General features: G+C 39.4%; 1 protein-coding gene across 2 annotated transcripts in view; it reads right to left on the minus strand.

Annotated features, from left to right (window-relative positions):
• Positions 1-8,759: 8,759 nt before the first annotated feature.
• The window catches only part of LOC149588849 (uncharacterized), a 59,184-nt gene continuing 45,724 nt past the window's right edge, over positions 8,760-22,219 (minus strand). Inside the window, exons 1-9 of one of the 2 annotated variants that reach the window (XM_089862235.1) lie at positions 18,145-18,209; positions 16,752-16,817; positions 16,342-16,413; positions 16,169-16,273; positions 15,713-15,844; positions 15,539-15,624; positions 15,291-15,379; positions 14,288-15,079; positions 8,760-11,501 (exon numbers count right to left, since the gene is read on the minus strand). In XM_089862235.1, the coding sequence (XP_089718361.1) occupies positions 10,570-11,501; positions 14,288-15,079; positions 15,291-15,379; positions 15,539-15,624; positions 15,713-15,844; positions 16,169-16,270 (2,133 nt within the window). In that variant the 5' untranslated portion in view covers positions 16,271-16,273; positions 16,342-16,413; positions 16,752-16,817; positions 18,145-18,209 and the 3' untranslated portion in view covers positions 8,760-10,569. Of the gene's footprint in view, positions 11,502-14,287; positions 15,080-15,290; positions 15,380-15,538; positions 15,625-15,712; positions 15,845-16,168; positions 16,274-16,341; positions 16,414-16,751; positions 16,818-18,144; positions 18,210-22,219 lie in introns of those variants that run through there. The other variant, XM_089862236.1, reaches the window with a different exon arrangement.

Consider the following 22,219-nt stretch of genomic DNA (forward strand, 5'->3'; position numbering starts at 1 on the left):
ATGTTTCAAGGTAATCTACAATTGAAGCCCAGTTACGTGTTAATCGGTTGAGTAGAACCAGAGTAATTAAACGTTTTCTCGATTTTGTCTGCCATTTTACACGATTTTCCAATATGGCGGAAATTCCACCAATGGGATAGTGTGTGAGACCAAACCACGTTAAAGAGCGCCCAAAAATCTATATGGTCTGAAATTTTAAGCTTTGTTTCAATTTTTCTGGGTTCTTCTCATTCAATCGCCAATTGAACAATTATGTTATAAATTAAGTCCATTTCTCAATTAATAACTATAATATTCTTTGACTCTTGTTATACATCTTTGTTCGTATCAAAAGTAACGAAACTTGGAGTTTTTATCATTCTCCCTTTATGGGCAGAATGCAGATAAAGCATAATTAATTTTTACCTCTCCAAGTGACGTATGTCACGGAGAGGTTCTAATTTCGACGTAGCTAAATGTCTGTGTGTGTGTCAGTCTGTTGTTATTGACTTACCCCCAGGGGACCGCGTTCGCAGTTTTCAAATAGGAGCGAAGGTTTCCCAAATTCCGGACCACATTTACAGTTCCGGGAAATTTGGAAAATTGTATTCCACTTACAATGGCTATTATAAATTGCCTGTCTAACACCACCATCCTTTGGTCATTTGTCCTTCCCACAAGGACACCAGTCTTTACTTACTGGCTTATATAGTCCACCATCATCTGCTCTTTGTCCATCCCACTCTGACACCAGTCTGTACACACTGGCTTCCACACACCACCATCTTCTGGTCTTTGTCCATCCCACATGGACACCAGTCTAATACACACTGGCTTCTAATCACCACCATCATCTGCTCCTTGCCCATCCCACATGGACACCGGTCTCTACACACCACCATCTTCTGGTCTTTGTCCATCCCACATGGACACCAGTCTGTACACACTGGCTTCTACTCCATCATTATTAAGGTTAGGACCTACGCGGCGATCGGCTAGGGTTACGAGAAACGTCTAGCCTCCCAATGGCGGCGCTTCCACCAAATATTCACGCAGTTGCGCTGTTCTTATCTATAGCTGCGATTCGAAACCTTTATATACTACCAAAAACGGATTTATGTAAGAAGAACGTTGAACGTAGCAATTTCTCTAGTACCCATCCTCGCATACTTTATTGAGAAACTTCGTCTGCTTATATTTTGACTCCACCCACAAATTCTGTATATAGCGACTTCTAGAAATCGAAAATGTCATTCTTATCTCTATTTTCGTGGTTAAATATTTTTTTACGAAATTGCGCCAGTGGTAAAAAAGGAAAGTGGACAACAATGCGATATAACTCCCGATTTAGTGGAATTAAGTTTTAAAGTTAAGAATATTGATGTTGAAGAAAAACAAGATACTTAAAAAAAGAAACATCAATTATTTATATTCTTAACTTTAAAACTTAATTCCACTAAATCGGGAGTTCAGTTATATCGCATTGTTGTCCACTTTGCTTTTTTACCACTGGCGCAATTTCGGAAAAAAATAATTAACCACGAAAATAGGGCGGCTATATACAGAATTTGTGGGTGGAGTCAAAATATAAGCAGACGAAGTTTCCCAATAAAGTATGCGAGGATGGCACTAGAGGCTAAAGCTACGATCCGACGTTCTTAGTACATAAATCCGATTTTGATACTACCTATTTGAGTAAGGCGAAGCAACCGGCGTATGCTTCATTTCAAACGCCAATATTAGTCAAGTCTGTCCAGAATGTTTAATTGTTCTTTTTTAGAACGATGTAACGTTCAATAAGGCGAATAACTAACAAAGAAAATATTTTATATTAATTTTATTTATTTTATTATTTTTGTTTCTCAACTCAAAATTAATACGATTTGAGTTAAAAAGCAGTCTATGTGTTTGTCTGTGTGTGTCCGTCCGTTGTTACACGAGTGCGCTGCGTTAGCAGTTCGCCTTGTTCCATAATATAAAGTGAATATGAGGAAATATTTTTCGTAATTACGATGCATTTAGTAATTTTGTTAGGCCTGTGCGAGTACTCGATAGGACTCGAAAGCTCGACCGAGCTTCGAGCCGAGTAACTTTTCGAGGCTCGGAAAAAAGCTCGATAAAAGCTCGACACCAAATCTTGAGGTTATCGAGGTTCAGTCAGGTGTCTGTGAGATTCTAGATTAGGTTAAAGGTCAAGAATTACCATCTAACACAATCTACTGAATGTAATGCGCCGTAAATGTTCTTGCATCACTGGGTCGTACTTTCCAAGTAATTCGATCAACCCCAAAAAGTTTCCATTATTTGGTTCGTAAAGCCGATCGCAGCTTCCTCGAAATGCTAAATTCCTTTGAGAAAGAAATTCCACTACGGAAATTATTCGTTGTAACACATTATTCCAATGCAGTCGCTCATTGTTCATTATGTCATGCGTTTTTTGTCTATTGTTGATGTAGTCTTCAAGCGTTTTTTCAATTCAAACCACATTTTCATTCCATCGACGTGTTTTGCAGATTTTTCATGTTCGCTTAAAATACTCGACATATGCTTCCAGTCGTTATTTCCATCGGTTGTAAGCTTAATTTTGGAATCAGAAAATAACTTACACGAAAAACAAAACGCCGCATTCTTACTAACTGAATAAACTAGCCATTGACGAGATGCAATTTCGTCATTTTTAAGCTTCCTCTCAAAAAACTCATTGGAAAAACGGCAGTGTCTTCCATGATTAGATTTTCTATCTTTAGGATATTTATATTGACTGCTTGGTCGATATGGGCCCTTTTCAACAATAAATACACGCTGCTGTTCATTCATTGACACAGGCCATAAACCAGGCTCATTGGCATCAATTGCTCCTTCAAATGGTGAAATTGCCACCATAGTTTCATCATCTGCACTGCTATGATTGGACTTGGATTCTTGTGACTGATTGATAGCGCGTGAATGGCTTGATAGATTATCGCGAATTTCATTTGCCTGAATTTGGTAACTAGTACTAGGCGCTGATTTCACTGAAACAGGATCGAAATCTGATTCTTCGGAACTCAAATTTGATTCGTCCGTAACCGATGGCGTAGCAGCTTTTCTTTTCTTTACAAATGCTAACAAAGCGCCTTTTTGAGATTCCAAAAATTTTTCTTCTTTAGATTTCTTTTTCCGTTTAGCAGCGCCTGATTCTTGATTCGGGCGAAATCGCTTGGACATATTTTATGTTTTTCTTGTAATTTATTTATTAAACATAACTTGCTATAAAAAGTTTAATAGAAATTGGCAAACAAAGGAGGGTTAAGAAGACTCGACGCTACTGTGAAACTGAAACTAAAACTAAAAAGCTCGCGCTTGCGCGGTAGCTGGAATTCGTCGGGAGACGGAAAGCCGTTTAGAAACTTCTACCCCCAGTCCCGTTTTTTCTTCGCATTTCCAGGAGCAGATGACAAAGGAGTCTCGGACGCTAGCTTCCATAATGTAGAGGGCAATGGGATCCGCGAACGTCACGGTTATTAACCAAAATCATTACGCCAGTGCCACCTCTCGTAGGAAATTTGAGCTTTATTTTCCAACCAATAGCGTGGCTGCAAAGTCTCGAAAGGAGATCTGGGAAATCGTGTCTGGAGCCTCTCTTTAAAAATACGTATCGTCTGCTTATAATTAGCCTAGGCTTAACGAGTATTAGAGTTAAAAAATGGATTTCAACGGCTTTTTAATCTTTTTTATAGACTAAATTGATAATGAAAAGCCCAGCGAGTAACTAAAATGTGTTTCAGTGCCAAATTTTTCTAAATTTCTTCTTGAATTAAATGATAGCTACAAGAGGTTGGGAAAAGAAATCACTCACGATCTTTTAAAACCCAAAAAGTAAGAGACAGTGATTTCGTTTCCAACCTCTTGTAGCAGTCAATTAATTCCTACCTTTAAGGTCACAAAATGTAGTCTTATCTTTTATCTTAATACCAACGATTACAGCTGTTTGAATATAGTAATTATATTGTGTATATTTATGTCGCGATCGGGTAAGACGAACCTCAGTAGCCAGTGCCACCGTTAGTACGTTATTACAAAAAAAATTCCCAGCAGACTTTACTTTAGTGCCAGATATAATCCACCAAAAGCATCGTCTGCTATAATGTCTGATAGCGCCTCTATGGCAAACGATACTGCTACAGCTGTGACGTACGCGGGTCCCATTGCCCTCTGTGGCTAACGTCAAAATCATACTCCTGGAGCATTAACCACCATCGACCGATTCTTGGTACGAGATGCCTTTTCGCTAACGTCCCTCTTACGGAGTTACAGTCAGTAACTACGCTGAATTTGATGCCAATGAGATAAACTCTGAACTTTTCTAAACTCCAGACTACGGCTTACGTTTCGAGTTCCGTGGAGTGATATTTTGACTCTTCTCGCGTGTTTTTCTTGCTAGCGTAGTATATGGGGTGAAGTTTATCGTCTTTGCCTTTCTGTAGTAGGATCACACCTACGCCGATCTGGCATGCATCAGTGTGCACTTCTGTGTACGCGTGAGGATCATAGAGGTTAAGAATTGGTCGGTCCGTGAGGTGTGTTTTAAGCGTTTCAAACGATCGTTGTTGTTCCGTTTGCCAACTCCATTCCGTGTCGTTGCGTAGTAATTTTGACAATGGTTCAGCGATGGTCGCAAACTTGTTGATGAATCGTCGCTAAACCCAGAAATCTCCTTACATCGTGGACGTTTTGGGGTCGTGGAAATTGCTTTACGCTGTCAATTTTTCTCTGACCAAGGCTAATTCCTTGTTCATTAATTTCGAAACCCAAATAGTCGATATCGTTTTGCAGAAAATAGCATTTCTTGAGGTTTAACGTTAGGTTTGCTTTCTGAAAGACTATCAGTACTTCCCGTAGGTGTTTTAAGCCTTCTTCTTGGTCTTTCGATGGAAGTAGCACATCATCCATATAAGCGAGGGCTATTGCGTAACGTAATGGACCTAAGACAGTATTCATCATGCGTTGAAACACTGCTGGACCGTTCACTAATCCAAATGGCATACTCTGGAACTGGTAATGCTCGTCTGGCGTTACAAACGCTGTCTTCTCTCTTGAATCCTTCCCAACTGGTATTTGGTAATAACCAGATGCAAGGTCAAGGCTCGTGAAGTACTTGTTCCCTCGTAAACGTTCTAATTGGTCGTCAATTAAGGGTAGTGGGAACGCATCCTTCTTCGTTATCCTATTTAAAGCTCGATAGTCTATACATAAGCGCTCGTCTCCCGTTTTCTTTTTCACGATAAGTATTGGACTCGAATAAGGCAAACTCGATTCTTCGATGATACCGGCATGAAGTATGTCTTTTATCTTCTTCCGAACGTTTTCTCTTTCTGCATATGAGAGACGATATGGGCGATACGTTATCGGTTCGTTCGACGTGAGCTCTATGTTTAGCGTGGCTTGATCAGTTTTTCCCAGTTCGTTCACGTTTTCGGCAAAACAGCCTCGAAATTCGTTGAGCAAATCGTGTAATTTCTGTTTCATTCCGGGCGTTACGTTTTGTCCGGTGTTGATTTCGTTTATATTCAGCGGCTGAAGATTTGTTTCTTGAATTTGTAAAATCGTTTCCTTCCCTTCTATGTCTGATGGTGTACAAGTTACGGCTCTGACCATCTTTTGGTCTCCTTTTATGACGATAGGATTGCCAGATATGTTTATTATTGGGATGTTAGTGCAGCCTTCTTTATCTATTTGGTAGATGCCTCTCGGAATGCAATATTCTTCTTCGGGGCGTAACCTCATTTGACTTTCAACGTAAACATCCTGTTTTAAACCCGTTTTCTGTGTCCAAACGTCCAGAAATCCGACATAACTTGCTGGTATGACAGTTGCGTTCCTTGCCCACAAATTTAGTGGAGGGGGATTTTAATAGGGGATTTTTATGCTCTTCAAGCAGTTATCTTCTTCATTTGGCTCTTCCGTTTCTTCAAATAGGCGTAAGGTATTCCCTCTTTTCACGATGGTAATGTGAGTTTGTTCCGTCAGGGGTTGTCCAATTAGTAATGGGATTTCTTGTACCTCGTCTCGGACTACTAGTACGTCTGTCGTTGCCGTAGCTTGATCTACAGTAATCCTAGCCTGTTTGATTACGCCGATTGGCCTGGTACTTCCTTTTCCGGCATATCCACCAATACAGCATCCGTCTTTATCCTCTTCAACAAGGAAATCCATTTCTTGTGACGTACTTTCACGAATGATCATGCATTTGCTTCCCTGGTCAACATACGATTTGATTGGGTAGCCATTTATCGTAACATCCATAAAGTACTTGTGATTATCTACGGTACTTTGTTTCGTGTCTTTAACGTGATGGACTTGCTTTGCATTCTTACAATCTTTTGCTTCGTGTCCTAGTCGTTTGCAGTGATCGCATCGTGGTTTTCTTTGTGTACTGGGGCAGCTCCGGGAGAAGTGGCCGTATTCGTTACAATTGTAACACTTTGCTCTAATCTTTGGGGCAGCGTTATTGTCTTTAGTTTCTAATGTTCTTTCGTTATCGTGTCCGTTCCGGTTAGGAGGTGCGTTACGTTGATTAAAATGTCTGTTGTGGCTATGCTTGGCCTGGTCGTTGCCGTCGTTTTTAACATTTACGCCACTACCGTTACAGTTCGTTAATTTTAATCTTCCTTCCAACTGGTGTTTACAACGTAGAACTTCTGGCGGGGTAAGGAATTCTTTCATCGTTAGGGCTGTGATTAATACCTTATCGTCCAATCCCGTTATGATATACTCTATCATATTTGTTTCCGAGTAACCGCATTGGCGTAATTTGGCTACTTTCTCGTGATAATACGTGGTGACACTTTCGCCCTTTCGCCACGTTCTGGCTTCCATTTCTCGTTGGAGTTTCATAACGCTCTTTGTCTCCGGAAACCATTTTTCTAGCAAAATTTTCCATTCGTCCCATGAATGATTCATCGAATCCAATGATTCATACCAAATTTTAGCGCTTCCTTGTAGTCGTGAGAGAGCGTTGCTAATGATGGTTTGTTCTGACCAATGATATGGTTGGGTGAGGTCGTCGATTTTCTTCAACCACATGGTCATGGTTTGGTGTGGTGCACGTTCTGGATCAAATTCTGGAATGATTTTACTGGACTCACCCCAGTGGTGGTGCTGTACGTTGGTACTGGGTAAATTATTCGCTCCGGTACCTGGCTGAGGTGTCGTGATATTCGTTGAACTTCCTCCCAAATTTGGCTGGTTCGCTAATGCTGCACCGATGCTGTGCTTGAATCATTGTCTGCATCTGCGCCTGATTTCCAAGGGTTGCAGCTAGGGTTTGCTGAATCGTAGCCGCGATGGAATCTTGAATTGCCTTTTGGAATACAGCCATCGATACATAACCTGGCGGTATCGGTGTCGTAGCCGGGTTTTCGTTTCCGTCGTTGGCTTGTGGTTGTATTCTTTCGTTGTCAGCCATCGTTTTTTCTTGTTCGTTGTGGGCGATTTCGGAGTGAGTGAGGTTAGAGTTTAATTCACTATCGTTTCCGTACTCGTTGTAACTATGGATATCGTGAGTTAATGTTCGTTCGTCGTTAAAAGTTCCGAGGATCTTTTGTTGTTCGTTGAAGTTCTCGTTGGTTTCGTCAGCGGAGTCGAATTCTTCGGACGATTCGTTTAATGTAACTGCGTTTACACGTTGTAACCTAACTAGTTCGTTTGTTTGATTACGCGCAGTGCATTGTTTTATGTCCTTACGTGAGATATCTTTGACTATCCGCGTTCCCGTTGAACTTAGTTCCCGATAATTTTCGTTTCAACCCTAACACTTCTTCTAACGTGAGAGCATTCGTTGATTTCGTTGGATTCGGCTATTCGGGTTGCATTGGTCCTAGGCTTAGGAAGTTTTTCGTTTTTCGTACGCGGACTAAACGTTGTCCATTGTTCGTGAAGTGAGGCATGGGCCAAGAATAGTAAGAGGACTAGGCAGTCGCAAGCTTCCACCCGCAAACGATTTCATCTTTCTAAAAAACAGCCTTCCCGTATCAGCGGGGGTTAAAATAGGGGAGAAACCGGAATTGGGGTCAAGCGTTTCCGGCTACGGCCAACTTTGCGCGATCTCGGTTGGCCGTATTTCAGAGTATTGCCCTTTAAATATGGCGGTTTCCGGAATTTATCTTGTTTAAACCCAAACCTTGGGCGAAGAATAGTTAAACAGTACGGCAAAGGATAAAGTTAAGTATTCTAATTTTTCAAGAAGGTTAAAAATAAGCTCAGCGCTTTAACTAACTGTAATAATGATATTTGCTACTTTCATAAACAGTACGTGAAAGGTGTTGGGTTTATAACATTTCCTAAATTAAAAACCAAGCCTTTGCTCTGTAAAAAATTGGCGGGCTAAATTTAGGCTCAGCTACTATTAGGCCTTGTCATACTCACGCATGCGCTGAAGTTGGAATTATATTTTCCGGATTTTTGAGCCACGTGATTTGACCCCAAAGAGTGACGAAGTTCCGGTTTCCGATAAATTGAGCCGATAGATCGCGCTACTAGTGGCCGTTTTTTTCGTTGGACGCCTTTTCGCGACCCTGCCTAGTCCTCTTACATTCTTGGCCCATGAGTGAGGCGGCCACGTTTTCCTCTCGTTGTAAAGGCGGTCGATTCTCTTTTATTTTCTATCCGTACCGATCGTTGTAAATCCTCGTTAAATAGTCAATAATTCGGGTGAATCCCACTTCTGAGATGTTAATTGTTAATTGTTGTTGATTCAGGCGTGTAATTAATGATTATTATTATTAAGATTTGCGGTTATAGAAAAGGGATAAAAAGAGTTACGTTTATTGATCGTTCTTTACATGTTCACGCGTAAAACCCGAATGCCTGTCTCTAGCCGTGTACTGCGCTAACCTCGTGTTATCTTTAGCTCGAATGTTTTGGCGCCTCATTCAAATAGGTTTAGATAGAGCTAACATCCGTCACTCTGAGTCTGAGAGACAAAAATAGCGTTGATTAAGTATGTTTACCGAGGAAAAAGGTTAAAGACATAAAGGTGATGAACATCAAATTGAAGGGAGTAGAAACGTTGGCTCAAATGGTGTTTTAATTTATCCCTGAAAATGTTTAACAGATGTTCGGATAATTAATTGCTAGCAGAAGACAAGTTACCGTCATCTTCGCTCTCGGGTTAACCATCACCCCCTTGCTGCGTCAAGTGTTCTGGCTATTTAATACCCTAGACTAGCGAGAAGCACCCCCAACAAGATGATGAAGCTTCTCTGTATAGCTTTTATTACCTCTCCGAGTGACGATGACGTCACGGAGAGGTATTGCTCTGAACGTGTCTCTCTGTGTGTGTCTGTCTGTCACCGCGATCGCAGATGACAAATCGGAGCAAACGTATATGCTGTATCCGGACCACGTTAGAAGTAAGCAATATACGCTTCCACTCCATTATCGTTGTGGTGAATCAATCGATTTATATAGTCTAAATTTCCAAAATATGTTAAGTGGCATACACTTGAATTCAAACGTCAACAATAGCTATATTTAAAATGATTTTAGAAATAACGTTTCTTAAAACGACTTAACTAGAATTAAGGTAAATTAATGACGATTAAAATATTATCAGTTACATTTATTCAATTAATTAAGAAAAACCTCCTAATACACCGTTCCATTAATGGGGGTAGGAAAACCGTAATAGTCGACAAAGACCAAATAAAAATATCTAAATGGACTAGTCAAGATTTCACTATTTTGTGGATTTTACATTTTGTTAGTCGTGCACCACGTTTCGGCTATCGGCAGTAGCAGACGATTTTGTTTGGAAAATTTAGCCAAGGGTTAACCGCATAAGTGAAGTTTCAGCTTGACGTTTCGCAACTTTAAAAGCCAAGACTAAATAGAGCTCGGCATTTTCTATCCATTATCCACAAATTGGTGGATAACCGATTATTTATAAACAAAGTTGTGGATTTTAATACGATTTAACATGTAAGATCTGTGGATAATTTTCGAGTATGGCTAAAGATAAAATAACGTGGAACATGGATAGATCATAGATAATGCCGAGCTCTAAGACTAAATGCTCTCAGGGCTTATAATCATATAGATCGGTTTGCTATCAGAAACCGCACTAAAGGCCTGGCAGCCCGGTTGTATGAAGGCCCTACTTTCTCGAATAGAGTGGGGGAAAGCAATTTATGGAATAAATGGAACGGAGTATTGCGTCTGGACTCGAGAGGTTTATTTTGGTTTATCAACTTTTTTATTTTAGAATCCTCTGTAAATTTTACCACATTTAAAATACAATTAATTCTGAAAACGGCGGTGTAACAATAGGACATAGTGCCCTAAGAGTCTTTTCTCAAATAATGCGCAACACTTATGTTAATACAATTCAGAATGGAGAAATTTATTGGATTGTTACATAAACAGTTTCGGCCCATTTTTTACAAAACAGGATGACAGATGGTTTTTGTCAATGGTACGATTAAAAGAAATTTTACATTGTAGAGCAGTCTTGAAATCCATTTATTCATTCGTATGGCTTGTACGTTTATGTAATATGAAATGACACTTCTGCCTGAATCCACAGCCACACTGATGACATTTGAAGGGTTTTTAGCCTTTGTGAATACGCTGATGTCTGATAAAATCACTCTTACGCGTACTTGCGTATTCACACTGATCACATTTGAAGGGTTTTTCGCCTTTGTGATTGTATTGATGTGTGATCAATTCACTCTTACGCGTACTTGCATATTCACACTGATCACATTTGAAGGGTTTTTCGCCTTTGTGATTGTATTGATGTGCGATCAAAACGTTCTTCCACGCAGTTGCATATTCACACTGATCACATTTGAAAGGTTTTTCACCACTGTGAATGCGTTGATGTGTGATCAAACCATTCTTCTGCGCACTTGCGTATTCACACTGATCACATTTGAAGGGTTTTTCGCCTTTGTGAATGCGCTGATGTGTGATCAAATCACACTTACGCGTACTTGCATATTCACAGTGATCACATTTGAAGGGTTTTTCGCCTTTGTGATTGTATTGATGTGTGATCAAATCACTCTTCCACGCACTTGCATATTCACACTGATCACATTTGAAGGGTTTTTCGCCACTGTGAATGCGTTGATGTGTGATCAAATCACTCTTCCACGCACTTGCGTATTCACACTGGTCACATTTGAAGGGTTTTTCGCCACTATGAATACGCTGATGTCTGATAAAATCACTCTTACGCGTACTTGCGTATTCACACTGATCACATTTGAAGAGTTTTTCGCCACTGTGAATACGTTGATGAGAGACCAAATGACTCTTACGCGTACATGCGTAGTTACATTGATCACATTTAAATGGTTTTTCACCATTGTGAATGCGTTGATGTCTGATCAAAGTACTCTTGTTCGTGCTGGCAAAGTCACACTGATCACATTTGAAGCGTTTTCCTTTGTTCCCTTTTATAATGTGAGGTTGTGGATCTCTTTTAAATTCAGTAGAATATTTGAACCGAGTGGAACGTTTCTTCTTGAACTTTCCTACAAAAATATATAAAAGAAATATAAAAACGATACATATCCTTTCCAATTTTGTATCAAAACATGTCACGTAAAAAAAATTTACGTATTAGCTAGGTGTGGTTGAGGTGGGAAGGGCGTGTTAGTTTCGTATGTGCGAATGTAGTACAGTATTCATGTTTTCTAACTCGCTAACTTAATATTCGAGATGGCCCAACGTTTGGTGTACATTAAGTTCTTACCACATCTAGATAAAAAGGTCTTTTCGCCTATCCAGCCTCCACAAACATACATACTCACAGATCATAATCGTAAAGCCTGTGTTGAGACTTAGATTAAAAAATAGACGAGTCGACCAAAAAATAAGATTAGATATCAAGAGAGTGTTTTAACTGATCTAGTTTTTTAAATATCTGTATATATACATAGATTGTATAATGAAGAGGGCAGCAGTCATATCTCGTTGTTCGTGTAAGCTAGCATTCACTTGAAACCCAGTTCGCGAGTATATATGTCTTAAAATGTACGCAACTCAATAAGAGTTAAGAATTTAAGTAAAAAACCACTACTTGCATGAGTTAACAAGTCTAGAGTTAAGTTATTCCCCCATATACCAACTTTTCAGTATTAAGACGTAACAGCCTGTATGTCTTTCACAACGTAGATAAAAACCTATAACAACTATATATAAATATACACACATTGAAGGGTCAGGAGATGTTTTCAACGACAACTATAAATAGCAGCAACCCATGCTTTACACATAGTGCCCTTTCCGTATGAAAATGAATCTCTCATTCTAGCTACCTTGCCCGTATTACCCATCCTCGTTCGCTAACCCCAAAAACCGGAGTAAAGAGAAAATATTTTAATCTGTTTCGATACGGCCGTCCGTCAAATGAAAGGTAAACTTAAGGGTTGCCGGAATCTAACCGGGTGAATACTTTGACGATGCCGATCTTATTTCTTTCCCAATACTTTGAAGAGCCTAAAGAGGATCTTTTCTTAACAATAGGTTCAGACAAACTTGTTTTACGTCCATCCTAAAACCATTAACAACCCCCGGGACTGGCAACGCAATAAGATCCTCGTATTGAAGTTTCCGCCTCTAGGAGTTACGGGCTTACGGCTGTTTTCGCGACTAGGGTGCCACCGAGCGGCAACGGATAGAAACTTATAGGGTGTACAGAACTTCCGGTTTCGTATATCGCTTAAAAAAAAGAAAGAAAGAAAAGGCCGCAACGGTTTAATGTACAATTATGATAAAATAGCAAAATAATATATCGCTAAATTAGCTTGATATCTGCATAATGGTAGTTAAAAATATATGTACACGGTAACAGTTTCATTCTCATCTTCTTCGTCGTGATCCGCCATTTTTAAACAGCAAAGAGAGGAACCTGTAAACCGGAAATTCGGTCCACCCTAAAAGTTTCCTCAATATACCGCAAGGGTCGCTAGGATCGCGCATAACAGAAAGCCACGAAAGGTAGAAAGCTTGCGTTGCGAGTCCCGAGGGTAGTTAATGGTCTTAGGTCCATCCGAAGTCGGAAAATTGCCTTTAACTCATACCATAGTGCTAATTTCCTTTCGCATATTCTTTCACATTACAAGCTCCAACGTGGTAGCGGATCTTGCCTTAATCGCTTTCTATCCACGCTTGTTTTTCGTGTACCCGGGGTTAACTGACAAACACACGCACCCACACACATACAATCCATTAGCGCAGTGTGATTATATAACCACACCTTGCTAAATACAACAACATTCGAGCACATTTCATAATAAAAGGTCTTTAATAACAACGTCCTGAATGAAAGATTAGGAAAGATGGAAACAGAGCTCGTCTATCGATAATTTCGGATAAAAATCGCAGACACCTTTATGGGCTATTCCTGACTATTCCGAGGGCCGGATTAAGCAATTTTGCACCCGGGAAAATAGAACATCAAATGTTGCTAAGGGGGAATAGTTTATCTCAATGCGCCCCCAACAAGCCTTGCGAAACTTTTGACGACACACTTCTAATGTCCAAGATTTTCCCTAATTTCGAGCAAATGCCTCACTCAGGTACCTTGATAGCACCCACGTCAATAGCGCATTCCATTTACAGCTCTAAGGCGCTAGATCAGTTCGGGTTTCCGTTTCCCAATTGACCAGAAATATTCAAGGGCATTTCATAATAAAAGGTCTTTAATAACAACGTCCTGAATGAAAGATTACGAAAGATGGAAACAGAGCTCGTCGAACGATACTTTCGGATAAAAATCGCAGAAACCTTTATAGGTTATTCCTGACTATTCTGAGGGCCGGATTAAGCAATTATGCACCCGGGGGCCGAGATAATACGCGCCCCCTTAAGCCGGGAAAATGGAACATCCAATGTTGCTGAGGGGAATAGTTTAACTCAATGCGCCCCCAAACAAGCCTTGTGCCCGGGGACCAGTGTCCCCCCCACCTTAAACTAGTCCTGTGATCATCGCGTGGTTTGATCGAAACTTTTGACGACACACTTCAAATGCCCAAGATTTTCCCTAATTTGGAGCAAATGCCTCACTCAGGTGAAAGGTTTTCACTTTTTCACCTAGATAGCTTCCGTTTTACAATTAATGAGAAATGAACCCATGATCCCATCGGTACTGATCTGTACAAAAGAGTTGCCTCAATAAATTTGCATTGACGATTAGGATGGGGAAAGACTATCGTTAACGCAGCTCCGGAAATGAATCGGGTTTTAAGTCGCCTAGAGCAAATCCAGAGCGATCTCAGAGCAGTTAATTGGAATACACTATGCGGGAAAAAATTACTTGTAATTTCCGAACAGGACGACGCGGTATTACCTTCGGAATTCTTTGGAGCGACATTTTCAAATGTCTCCGAACTATTCTTTTTAGCTTCAATCGGAACTTCAGGTTCATCGATTTCCATCGAAAAGGAGGTCAATTCTGATAATTGATTTGGGTTAAGTTCTAGTTTAGGTACACACACTGCCACACTCAATGACCCCGGATCAGCAAACTCCCGATTTGGCAAGGACAGTTTCTCGGTTTGATTTTGTCTACTATCAGGTTTCTTTGCATCTTTCAAGGTGATTCCGGATTGGTTGTCATCAAAATCGTTTTCTAGTGAATCGCTTTCGACATCTGCCTCAAAAGAAAGATCCAAATGTTTTTCGACTTCAACATTCAATTCCGGAACACGAAATTTCAGCGACCGAGTTGTAACATCCTTTGTTGAGACACTTTGCGATTTAGGACAAGAATCGTTAACGTTAATATTGTTCTCGAGAGGTTCCCGTGGCGAATCGCTTTCCGTCGTTGAGTCAGGAGACATTTCGACTTCGTTTTTGACCTCGAGGTCAGGTGAAGGCGCGCAAAGAGGCAAACTGTCACTGTATTTCATTTTAGCGACACTTACATTCGTAATTCGCCTTATTAGCCCCATTTTTTCAGCATTTTTCAAGGTAATTTCAGTTTCGGTGTTTGTATCGCCAACCTCCGCAACGCATTGAGGCTCAGAAACAGATGGTGATTTTGGATTAATGCCTTCTTTACCCAGCATGCCTTGGACATTGACAGCTTCGGCATTTCGCAATGAGCCTATTTAATGAAAAACATTAAAATTAATAAGTGTCTTATTAAGTGAGAACTACATCAGGTTGGGTAAGCGTTACTATAATGCCACATGTAGTTTTTGGCAATTAGTAATCCCTTTAAACAATACATTACACGGACCATGTCCCTTACCAGCAATAAGCGGCGTCAATTAGAAGCATAATTAACATCAGTGAAGCAATCGAAATTTACGTACCATTACCAGATTTCTTGAGTTTATTGGCCTCCGTGTCAAGGAGATTTTGGGAAATGTCGTTGATTATCTCAGCAGCTGTACTTTGCAAGCTATTCAAATAAAAAACAGTACAGTTTTGAATATAAATAAAACATACGATTGATTGCCATGTTTAGTGCAATATAAACGGTCTACGGACGGTTTTAGCGACATCAGTTTTGCCATTATCGACTAAACATCCAAAATACCCAAGTCGCCCCTTTAAATACCTTTGAATTTCCTCTTTAATTCCAGAATCATTTTCCATGGGTTCAGTTTTCACATCATTAGCTAATTGATGGATTCCACTTTTCTCCTTTTTTAATTAATTAACAATAATTGAACTCGCACTCTTAACCTGATTATCTTTTCTAAAGACCATGAAAATAAAGAATGTGCCATACCATCAGATCTTTGATTCTCTTTTCCAGCTCTTTAATGACCAAGTTAAGTCTTTCAATTTCGTGTAATTGCTTATTTGTCATTAATGTTGTTTTCTCTCTCTCTTTTTCCATGTTTGAAATTAAAATATTACACTAAACAAAAAAAGATTCCACTACAACCCTTAAGTTAATATTCTTGGGACTTTCTCTGGCCGAACGTATTTTAAAGGGAAGAAGGGGGATCAGCAACAAAGGTCCTCGATGGGTTTCTTTGTTAATGAAGAGGGATATGTTACCAATATACCCTGAGATGAGAGACAATCCTGATAGGTATTGTCACCAATAATCTTAAACCATAGAGGTTGGTTCTACTTTAAGGGACACAATAAAAATGGGTTATGATCCTAAAAGGGTCTCTTGTTTTGAGCTTAATTTCACAATTCTAAAAAACGGTTCCCCCTATGCTTTGAAAAATACCTCGGCTTCCAGTTTGCTGATTCGATCATCCTTGGCTTTTAGTTCATTGATCAGATCATCTTTGCTTAAGTGATCGTAGTCACGATTTTCCTCATCTTTCATTTCCTAAAAACAATTTCCCGTTATTTTCTATTTGCCTCAAACAGGGAATATTCCAATAATTTCGGAAATACCTCTTTAATCGCCACCCTTTGAAGATTTACTAAACTCTTAGTAAAGGGAGTTTATGAAATTGTAAATCTTTCCTAAAGTAAAATATTTATTCAAACTCAAGGTGTAACAGAAACGAAAGAATAACAAACAAAAAAGGGCTCCCCAAACATTGTAGCTTTCGCTATCAAAGCTTAACTAGTGCAAATCGGTTGTCACAACCATCACAACTAATAGTGTAATTTTGTTCAAGACTATTGAATTCCTCAAGCGCATTTTACGAATACAACTACAACTAGCATTTATAAATTATTTATTCTGCTAGTACTTTTAGTTCTTGAAATAGCAAAAATGATCCACTTCTTTCCAAGGTATAGTAGTTTCGATAGGTTTGCATCCGTTACATTTAAGTTGCATTATATTCATCACTTACCAGCTTAAACGTTCGACCATAACACGACAGTCTTTCATTAAATCCATCATACTTGGTACAGCTTCCCTGTTAAGATAACCTTTATTTATTATTAGTTGACCGCAATCAAAGCTGTCCGCGCTCACATCATTTCAGTGAGCCCGAGCGCAGATTGAGCGAGGCTATTCAAAATAACAAATAAGTTCAGAGCTCACGCCGAGCCTGAAAGTTTATGAAAAACATTTCTGAGGTGAGCCCGGGCTCACGATACGTCACAAAAGTGAGCCTGAAGGTTCAACGGTAAAATTAACGAGAGCTTGCTCTGAGCCCTGTTACAAATTTTATGCCTTTCTTGAGCTCCAGCGAGGTGAATTCAAAACTACGAGCCCGATCATTATGAAAGCAAGTTCAATTGAGCTTGCTAAAATTATTAAGACCTAGCTCAAGCTTGAGCTTGCTAAATTGACTGAGCAAGAGCTCCAGGTGAGCCAGCGAAAGATATTAGAGCAAGGTCGAGCTCGAGGTTTCGAGCAGAACCCGCAAATTATGCGAATGACCCTGAGCCGAGCTCATTTATAAAAACTAACTTAGCTTGAGCTCACTTTGTGCTCTAAGGAAAAATTGTTTCAATTTTGAGCCCGAGCCGAGGTGAGCTCGCTGTGAATATTTATACGACGATGCCGCCATCGATAGCGAGAAGATGTTTTTAGTAGGATAGTAGTAACAAGTTGGGAAACCAAAATAAACCTTTCCGAGTCGAGACGCAATTAAGAGGTTTTTCTTTACACAATTAAACATTATTGATATTAATTATTTTAATCGTCATTAATTGAACCAAATGTAACATAAGAAACCTCCCTTCGGTTTAATTTTGCATGTTCATTCTGAAATGCCCTCTCAAGTACGACACTAAGGACCCCTAATTAAAAGGCCAATATTTTGCTACCCCATTTCATTTTGCATGTTCATTCTGTACTGGCCTCTCAAGTACGACACTAAGGACCCCTAATTAAAAGGCCAATATTTTGCTACCCCATTTCATTTTGCTTGTTTATTCACGAAGGGCTAAGTATGCGCCTCTTTTCAAGGCAGAAATACAGTAAAATTGCAATATTTTGGAAAAGGCGGCAATTTATGATGCTGATCAGAACAAAAACGGGGGAATATTTACCTACGATTAGTTGGCACGATGTAGCGTTCCATACTATTTTCCCCATTATAGGTTTTGCTTTTCTCGTAGGGGGAATACTACTATCCTACTAATCAATTTCCCACTATGGAAAACGACTTTAAAAACGGAATGAGCCCCACTATTTTACAAAAGTATATAATATACGTAACATTTTGATAATAATAAAATTATAGCCATAAACAAAGATTTAGCGTTTCCTATCAGTTTTATATAAATTCTTACCAGTCAGGTATAATATGAACGTTCCTATTTTACAGTAAGGAGGAACCGTCACCTTAAAAAAGAGGGAACTGCATGTCCATTGACTCCATTCGACTCGTCAATCTTCAGCAGACGACACGACATCACATTCACAGTCTATAGTTCAAATTATTCGCAGAAGCAGTGCCGTCATAATTCGCCACGGCCTCTTGAAGACTCGCCTACTAAATTGGTCCGTGAGTTTTATTTGAGACAGCAATAGCATCATTTTTATAAAATATTAGAGACGACTGTAATCATCGGAAGGTCCCTCAATGTTGTACATTTTATTTTATATCCTGTTTTTTTTTAATCATATATATTGCCATTTGCAAATTGTCCTGGTCACCGTCTTATTTCTCAGCCTGGCTGTCAATTAGCCTGTGATAGTCGTCTACGTCTGAACAGCGTTGGAAATAAGGCAGGTTTACAAGTCTAAAACAAGTTTATTAATTGGCGGACCAGTTTATTTATTAATAAACCTCAGCTCATTTATCGTTTTCGGAAAAATAGACGGTGGGACCAGTTTATTAATTCGGGGTTCCTTCTTAGAAATTTTCTAGCTCAAGACATTTTCTACTCCTATGTAGTTAGTACTCTTTGGCTAAAACTTCCCTACAAAATTTTGTAGTCTATTAACTATTGACAGAAGTAAATAGAGGGAAGTATGTTTCTCTATGGTTAACTTGTGCGAGTCGTCCATTTACCCTTAAAAACAAGTTGAGTAGTCAAAAATTTGAATTCGTCCAATCAGCGAGTCTGAGATTTTACCTCGTTTTTTGTCAACGCGCCACCGTTCGGATATAAAGCGAATTATAAAAAGTCTCGCGCCACGATTGTCACGTCGCGCGCCTAATTTTACCAAATCTCGTTCTAAATTTCATTCAACACGGAACGTGCCACGAGAATTTTGTTAACAAAAAGGCAGGGCGTTACGCGATTGGTCGGCAGTCCTTGTTTAAAATTACGCTTAAAATCTGAACCTAATTTGAATTTTGAAATCATTCGGAGATATTTCCTGGATGTTTAACTATGCAAACTGGTCTTATAATTGGTACAAGAATCGATAAAAAATCACTTGACTTTCTACTTCACCCTCCCTTTAATTCATGGATCCACTCCCAATAATACTAAGTATAATATTCTACATTGACATAAATTGAATCTAAGCAAGTTAAAGTTTACGTTTACACTATATATAAATGTATTAAAGCTGAATTATCAAGTTGGGAAACCAAAATAAAACTCTCCGAGCCGAGACGAATTTTCTTTCTAAACACAGGTCCACCAGCAAGGAGAAAAACCGGAAATGCATAGTTCAAATTGGCGAAATATTGCCAAGGTCTTTAGCAAAGGCTTAAGCGTTTAACAATTTCCTTTGTGTCCTCAATAATTCTAATGAGGACCTAAAATGTATCACTGAAGGGTGTATTTAACTTTCGGCTCACTCTGAACCGTTAACACCTCCTATAAGAGGAGCCGAAACAAGGTCATTTCTAGTTTAAATCTAGGGTATCTTATTTCACAGTCCTAATTGTTTCAACACTTGTGGATAGATGAAGAATTAACATCCATATTATCTAATGAATATAAAAAAAACGATTACACTATATATAAATGAAGTAAAGCTGAATTAGAAAGTAAACACCAAATTTGAAATGTTAATATCGAAAGATGTTCGAAAGATGAAACAGAGCTTTATAGCTACACAACTTCTTAAAGAATCGTAATGCCGAAAAATATTTAAAATATTTTCATTTAACATTCTGCAAAAAGGAAATGTTATCGTTTTGTTAGAGATCTTATCATCCTACTCGCTTTATATTAACTTTGATGTGCGTGTAGTGTTTCGATTCGGATGCAATCTTCATTACTCGTTCTATATAAACTCTCACTTGTGTCATTACATAGAAATAAGTTTATCTTAAATAATTAATTAAATATAAATGATATTAATTATTTTAGTCGCCAGTAAATAACTCTAAAAATAGTTAAATCATTTAATATAAAGCTGTTCCTATTATCTTTCGAAGCTTTCTAATATTGACGTTTAAAGTGAAGGGTACCCCTCTTGCCCGCTTTCTTCAAATTTTGGGGTATATATACAATTCGTTTCCATTATAATAATAGATAAAAACGCATTCGCGTGAACCGATGGTGGAAGCCCTGCCGTTGGGAGGCTAGACGTTTCTCGTAACCCTAGCCGATCGCCGCGTATATCTTAAAACAAAACGATAACGATGGAGAAGATGCCGGAATGGACAAAGACCTGAAGATGGTGGTGCATAGAAGCTGGTGTCAGTGTGGGATTGACGAAGACCTGAAGATGGTGGTGCATAGAAGCTAGTGTCAGTGTGGGATTGACGAAGAACAGAAGATGGTGGTGCTTACGAGACAGCAAGTACAGGCTAGTGTCCATGTGGGATGGACAAAGACTAGCAGATTGTGGTCCTTAGAAGCCAGTTAGTAAAGAGTGGTGTTGGCAGATGAATGGACAAATTTCCCTGAACCGCGAACGCGATCCGGAAATCGGGTATTTGTTTGCTCCGTTTTGTAAACTGCGAACGCGGTCACGTGGGGTCTGACAGACAGACACACAGACAGACAGATAGACAGACAGACAGATACGGCCAGTGTAATACCTCTCCGTGACGTCATCATCACTCGGAGAGGTAAAAAGCAGGGCCGTCGAGAGAGGGGGGCAATTCGGTCCATTTTCCCGGGGCCCGTACCTCTGGGGGCCCGACCGGGTCTCGACCTTTGTCAACTCTTTTCTGGATAATGGTTGTGAAAATATAAATATAGAACTTAGCAAAATGATTTCTTCAACTAGTGCTTAAAGGGACTGTACAGTGGTCGGCGGCCCTTGAATTTGCTTTTAAAAAAGCACCCGACCCCTTCCCCACAATCATTTACGCTAACGGCTGATGTAAAAAGCAACAAAGAGAGATTATTTCGTGATTTTAAAGCGGTTCATCACATCAGGTTAGTTCCTCTTGTGATTGGTTGTGAGCCGCCCCGCACCGGCGTTTCCCTAGTCTCCGATTCCGAGTCTGAAACCCCCGCTGAGTTTGCTGGAACCAGCGATCGAACCAGTAGCAAAGGAGCTGTGATTGGCCCAATTGTATCACCTGCCGGATAAGACTCAATAACACAGAAATAGGAAAATGCATTAACTTTGTTTTCTCCGCCGGGGGGGGGGGGTTGTGACGTCAATAACGACGTTTTCGAAATATAAATTCAACGGTCCGCTGACCTTCTTACAGACTCTTAAAATAGTAAAAGGTCAAAAAGAGAATGAAGAGTAGTAGTTTTATCCTCTCCGTCATGAACCACTCAAAGTAAAATATAAACGGAGTTTTTTAAGTCTTCCTTCTCACGGGAATAACCCTACACCACGGAAAAACGTGTTTTTTACAGTTGCTTCTTTGCTGTGGACGATCGGGCAGGCATAAATATTATTAAACTTTCCATAAGCCAATAAGTCATAAGCCAACAGCTTTCTACCTTCAAAGCTGATGGTTATGGGTTTAGGCAAACTAGTCTAATAATTTAACAAAACAACAAGTAGTGCGGGCAGCGTCTCGCAGTCGCTCATAAATGGGTTGCTTAATAGTAACTTGATATATTGTGAGTTAGAATTAAAGAAGCCAAAAGAGTATCATATATGAACTTTTAAACTAATTATTAGCACAAAAACAAAAACTTGTAAAAATATGACAAGCTTCGCTTTGGACCTGCTACACGTAACATGTTCTGAGATCCCATTTACAGCCAAGATTTAAATATAATTTTGTACAGTTCCTTTATATGATGCATATCTTCACTTGGGTATACAATTGCTAATATTGTAATTGTTATTATTATCTCTTTTTTGCTGTACTATAGCCAAGTGACAATATTTTTTATATAAAGTGTATAAAATTCAAAAATATTTATATGAAACTTGGTCGTACGTGGGATCTCAGAACTTTTACGCTGTAGCAGTTCCAATGCAAAGCTTTGCATATTTTTGCACGTTAGTGTTTTGGTTAGGATCTCACTTCTTTTCATAGGT

Source organism: Phalangium opilio, unplaced genomic scaffold (genome assembly GCF_054372755.1).
Source record: "Phalangium opilio isolate 3A_F unplaced genomic scaffold, DU_Popi_V2 ptg000537l_1, whole genome shotgun sequence".
Taxonomy (NCBI): domain Eukaryota; kingdom Metazoa; phylum Arthropoda; class Arachnida; order Opiliones; family Phalangiidae; genus Phalangium; species Phalangium opilio.